Source organism: Lactuca sativa, chromosome 5, assembly GCF_002870075.4.
Source record: "Lactuca sativa cultivar Salinas chromosome 5, Lsat_Salinas_v11, whole genome shotgun sequence".
In the NCBI taxonomy this organism is placed as follows: domain Eukaryota; kingdom Viridiplantae; phylum Streptophyta; class Magnoliopsida; order Asterales; family Asteraceae; genus Lactuca; species Lactuca sativa.
This window is the reverse complement of record NC_056627.2, coordinates 145399141-145404303: the sequence shown is the minus strand read 5'-3', so window position 1 is coordinate 145404303 and position 5163 is coordinate 145399141. Positions and strand designations below refer to the sequence as shown.

Here is a 5163-nt window from a genome sequence, read left to right as displayed (position 1 = left end):
ATCGTTTATGATGGTTTATGTAATGCAGATTTGTATATTATAATTTCTGTATTTTTATAATATAAATTATATAAAATATAAATTTTATATTTAAAAAAAAAAAAAAAGCATTAGCGTCGACACTCATTTACAACGAAAAGCCACATTTGCAACCACTAATGACTCCGACCACCTTGGCCGTAAATTTTTTGGCACATCTACCTGAAAGGTAATAGCGACCTACCTTTTTGCGACGACAGCACCCTCTAGCGACGGAGCCTATTAGTGGCATTTTTTAGTATTGCGACGACTTGTCGTCGCTAACGGCCATCAATTGCGACACTTTTTGTCATCGCTAAAAGTGAGTTTTTTGTTGTGAGTGTTGTTTGCATTAAGAACTTCCTCAAGTACCATAATCCGTAACTCCTTTTTGTTTGCTCTTTGTTTATACGTTGAAACATGGAATCAGTTATTTTTTATGAGTCAGATAAGTAATGAAGGTAAAGTTGTTGCTGTTCAAAAAAAGTTCAAATTTATTGATATCTATTTGTTTAAGGGGTTATCATGACATATATAGAAACTAGTGGGACACCATATTAATTACTCAACACTTCGGGGATCATGCTTTGAATTTTTTTCATCGCTAGTTCCCAATAAATACTTCAACAAATCACATTCCAATGACTCGTCCCCTGGTTTTTCTCAGACATTCGACAACGTTGCTGAGCATCCATTTCACTTTACACACATATATTTTATATATATCACACAAACTCCCACCGGCCCCAATCATCCTGAGTTCAAATCTTTCTGGGTATTTGTTACCAAATAAGGAAAGAATGGATAGAGTAAGAACACCAAAGTTGCGTAGATACATAGCAATACTGTGTGTCATTCTGTTTCTAAATATAGAATGTTCAGAGGAGGTAGACATCACCATCATTGAAAGTGCCGTGTCTAAAGGAGCTGGTATGTAGTATGTAATAGTTGATTCATTAGATTAAACCTACGTTTCATATCAGTATTTCTAATAATAGAAAGTCATAAATTTAGAAAGATTTGACGAGTCTAATTGCTTGAGGTGCAGTTTGTTTAGATGGAAGCCCACCTGCTTACCAGCTTGATAGAGGGTTTGGAGATGGTGTCAATAATTGGTTGGTTCATATACAGGTCTGTCTTCCTTAATTTGTTTAAAGTACTCACGACTTTCTATTTTTTAATAAAAAAACTTTCTTAACTTAGAAAGAACCTATACGTATTGCTTTTCATGAAACCCAAATACTCGGTGGTCAATCCAGTCTCAATTTGCGCATTCACTATGTGATAAAAGAAACGTATTTTTATTTGCATAAAGCATACACGTGTTACGTCTATATACAGTGTAGTCATACAATCCAGCAATGGATTTACATCATGCTAATTACCAGATCATACATGTGTTTAGGCCATAATATGTTTCATCTTATGGTTGTTCTAAAAGTGTCGTTCCTGTGCAGCTTCCACTATATATATTCTCACTACACACCACTAATTGTGAAAAAATAGATTGCATTCCACATTTATATATATATATATATATATATATATATATATATATATATATATATATATATATATATATATATATATATAAAACTAACAAAAAGAAAGTGGAAAAAGATAGAGATAAAGAGAAGAAGGGTATTTTGATATGCTTCATATTGTGTCTCTGATTGAATTCAGAATGTTTGATATCATATTTATAAGCCATTAAAAAAAATGGAAGAAGTTAGAGACACGGAGAGGAAGGTTATTTTTATACGTTTTTTTTAATGTGTCTGATTTAATCAGATTCCGATTGTTTGATATAAGCTTGAGACTCGATTCTAGAAGTGGCTTCTATTTTATCTGATATGACTTTTACTCGGTCATCGCTTCTGGCTTCATTGATATATCTCTTACTCAATAAAATTCAAGGTTTTGTAGGTTGTGTCCAACTTAGTCAAACATTGATGCGATTAAAAACTATCAAATAACCCCACACACTCCACACGGACAAATACTCCCACTTGAAAATTGTGTTCACACGTGGAAGATATGTCAAATTACTCTTATGGATCGAAGGTCCGTAAGGACCACCGCAAAGCTTTATTGAATTCCTTTTCGGTCGGATTCTCTTGTTAAACTCAAACAAATTATTGTAAATTTGCAAGCTCCCTATCTAGATCTTTTTCATAATTCACATAGTATTTTATTCATTTACATAGTGTTTTTCATTTTCGTAGGACTTACAAATAAACATATTGTGAAAAAGTTTTAAAAGAGTTAGAGATCTTGAGGTTTTATTTTGTTGCATTGGCACGCATCCAAAAAAATGATAAGTGAAAAAAGTTTTCTTATCATGGATGCTATATATAGCGATGCCACTTTTTGCAACATATAAAACCAAAATTTGCAACGAATATTTCAATTTCTAATGCTAATTTTCTAGTAGTGCCATGGTGAAACCTTATATGGGATCTTGTACCAGGGTGGAGGATGGTGCCATACGGTAGACGATTGTGTTTACCGAAAAACTATGGACAACGGGTTGGGATCATCCAAGTTGATGCCAGTGATGGACTTCTATGGGATTTTGAGCAATAAACAAGATCAGAATCCACGTACGAATTTTAATATTTAGTTAACTAAATTAATGTTTCAATTTTTTTTTTTGTTTTAACATGAAAATGGTTTTGCTTTTAGACTTCTATAATTGGAATAGGGTATATATGCGATACTGTGACGGGTCATCGTTCACCGGAGATGTCGAAGAAGTCGATCCCGTAAGTCGATTAATTCTATTTAATTAATATAACCATAATTATATGAAAGTATAAGATTTTATTTATGACCCTTTGTATATAGGGTACAAATCTTCACTTTAGAGGTGCAAGGATCTTCACTGCCATAGTTGAAGAGCTCATGAGGGTTGGAATGTATGATGCACAAAATGTAAACCTTTATATTCCTCAACTTCTATTCACCAAAAAACCATTATTTTTTCGAATAACTAATTAAATCTTGTATATATGATTGTATATTGCGAATAGGCGATTTTATCAGGGTGTTCGGCTGGAGGGTTAGCTTCAATATTGAACTGTGACAAGTTTCACGGATTCTTTAAATCGGGTACTAGAGTAAAATGCGTTCCTGATGCCGGTTATTTTGCTCATGTGTAAGCTAATTTATTTATTTTCAAAATATTCCATCACGTTGCTTAATTTGTTGATGTAAATATAATTGTATATATGTTTTATTTTTACAGGAAAGATTACTCTGGAGGGTATCATTTTGAGCAATACTACGATAAAGTCGTTACATTGCATGTACTCCATCTCTCTCTTTTTCTCAAATTACCAAAAGTTCACTTATTGCTTTTGTTATATATGTGACAAACAAGATGACACTCAATCAGACAAACTTTTTAGTGTTATTTTTTATCATAAGGATTAAAATGACATTTATGTCTTTTACACATTTAAATATTGAAAACGAATTGGGGTGGGAAATGTTATGTTGTTTTTTTCTCATTGACATCATTTTCAGTATTTGTATTATGCATGATAAACATATTATAACATGTTCTTATTCTAAGTAACAATTTGACACTCTACATATCATTTGAACAAATAATTGACTTGCTATGACGTTGTATAGGGATCAGCAAAAAATCTGCCTTCTGGTTGTACGTCTAATATGAACCCTGCTTTAGTAAGCACTCACCTCCTTCTAATTTCATCATTTTTGTCACTTTGTTGCACAACAATAATGATTTTCCAAAATTTTATTCGTCTTGCAGTGTTTCTACCCTCAATATGCTGTGCCTTATATCCAAACGCCTATTTTCATATTAAACTCGGCTTATGACACTTGGCAGGTTAGTAGTACACGTCTATTACATCACATTAAATCGTTATAGTGTTTCTCATCACTTTGAAATTATGTAAATTTTATCAAGATATACAACATTTTGGCATCATATGAAGCCGATCCTAGTGGTAGTTTCACCAAGTGTAAGACAACATTAAATGAATGCTCCACAAGTGAACTTCAACGATTTAAAGGTGACCAATGTCATTACCTTTCTATATAGCGACAGTTTCAACCGTTGTAAAGTTTGAATCTCAATTTAAAATGTTTTGTGCTACAGATTTTCGTTCAGAGTTTTTAGGAGCCGTTTCAGCCATTGGTAATAGTTCTTCCAAAGGAATGTTTATCAACACTTGTTACACTCACTGCCAATCTGAAGACCAATCAGCATGGTTCGGAAAACCTACTTCAAAATTGTATGATAAGGTAAAATGTTCTTTCACTTGTTACATTCCTATTATATGTCTTAAAAAAATTAATAACTTTTTTTTCCTTAAAAAGGATTAATTTATATTTAATCTTTTTTGTCACAGACAATGGCAGAGGCTGTTGGTGATTGGTTTTATGAGAAATACGACTGGCGAATGATTGATAACGAGAATGTGTTGCCACACTATTGTTAAAAATCACTCGATCATTGCAACAAACATATAAAGACAGTGTAACATTCTCAAATAGGGTTGTGTGTATTTTGTTTGTTTAAAGATAGTTCTCTTGTACTCATGGAATAAAGATAAGTCGGCAAATAATAAGCATAAATTATAAATAGTATATAACAATTATATGTACTTTATATATGTGCATGTTGTAATAAAATATATGATACCCTCCATTGTTCTTTGCATACATTTTCTTTAATTCTCGTGATACTTAGGTTGTCGGCTGTGGAAGTGTTGTTAGCCCACGGACCATGTTGTTGTGGTACCAAACTCACATGGAGATCACAAGTTTTTAATAATTATAGTTTATATAAATTTGGAAATTAGACATGGTTACAAAAGGTAATACTCCAAAACATGGGTCAAGGAATAATGGTTATTTGGTGTTTTCTGATTTGAATAAATGATTACATTGTCGACAATTTTTCTTTCAATGTCGTATATGGACCATATTTTTGTATTACTTTTTATAGACGAGATATAATTTGAGTTAGTTTTAATCCATCGTTAATTTACCATGTCAATGATAGTTTTGGTTTATAATTGTTTCATTTTATCATGCTAATAAAGTTATAAAGAATTTGGCGTATGTTCTTTTGTGGTTGGGTGGTGAGGTTTGTTGTTTGCTACAAGC

The 5163-nt window shown here is 32.3% G+C and overlaps 1 protein-coding gene across 1 annotated transcript; it reads left to right on the top strand.

Moving 5' to 3' along the window:
- The first annotated feature begins 664 nt into the window (after positions 1-664).
- On the top strand, positions 665-4702 carry LOC111895026 (pectin acetylesterase 8). Its single transcript, XM_023891114.2, has 12 exons — positions 665-948; positions 1067-1149; positions 2489-2621; positions 2704-2783; positions 2866-2952; positions 3051-3175; positions 3266-3326; positions 3658-3711; positions 3800-3877; positions 3959-4064; positions 4151-4296; positions 4404-4702. The coding sequence occupies exons 1-12, from the start codon at positions 819-821 to the stop codon at positions 4491-4493; spliced, it is 1173 nt and encodes a 390-aa protein (XP_023746882.2). The 5' UTR covers positions 665-818; the 3' UTR covers positions 4494-4702.
- The last annotated feature ends 461 nt before the right edge of the window (positions 4703-5163 follow it).

What these genes read in the sequence shown, in the direction of transcription:
- LOC111895026 (XM_023891114.2), top strand. Translation starts at nt 819, where the DNA reads ATGGATAGAGTAAGAACACCAAAGTTGCGTAGATACATAGCAATACTG. An exon ending in GCCGGTTATTTTGCTCATGT is followed by an intron (nt 3,176 to 3,265) that starts GTAAGCTAATTT and finishes TTATTTTTACAG; the next exon opens with GAAAGATTACTCTGGAGGGT. An exon ending in CTAATATGAACCCTGCTTTA is followed by an intron (nt 3,712 to 3,799) that starts GTAAGCACTCAC and finishes TTCGTCTTGCAG; the next exon opens with TGTTTCTACCCTCAATATGC.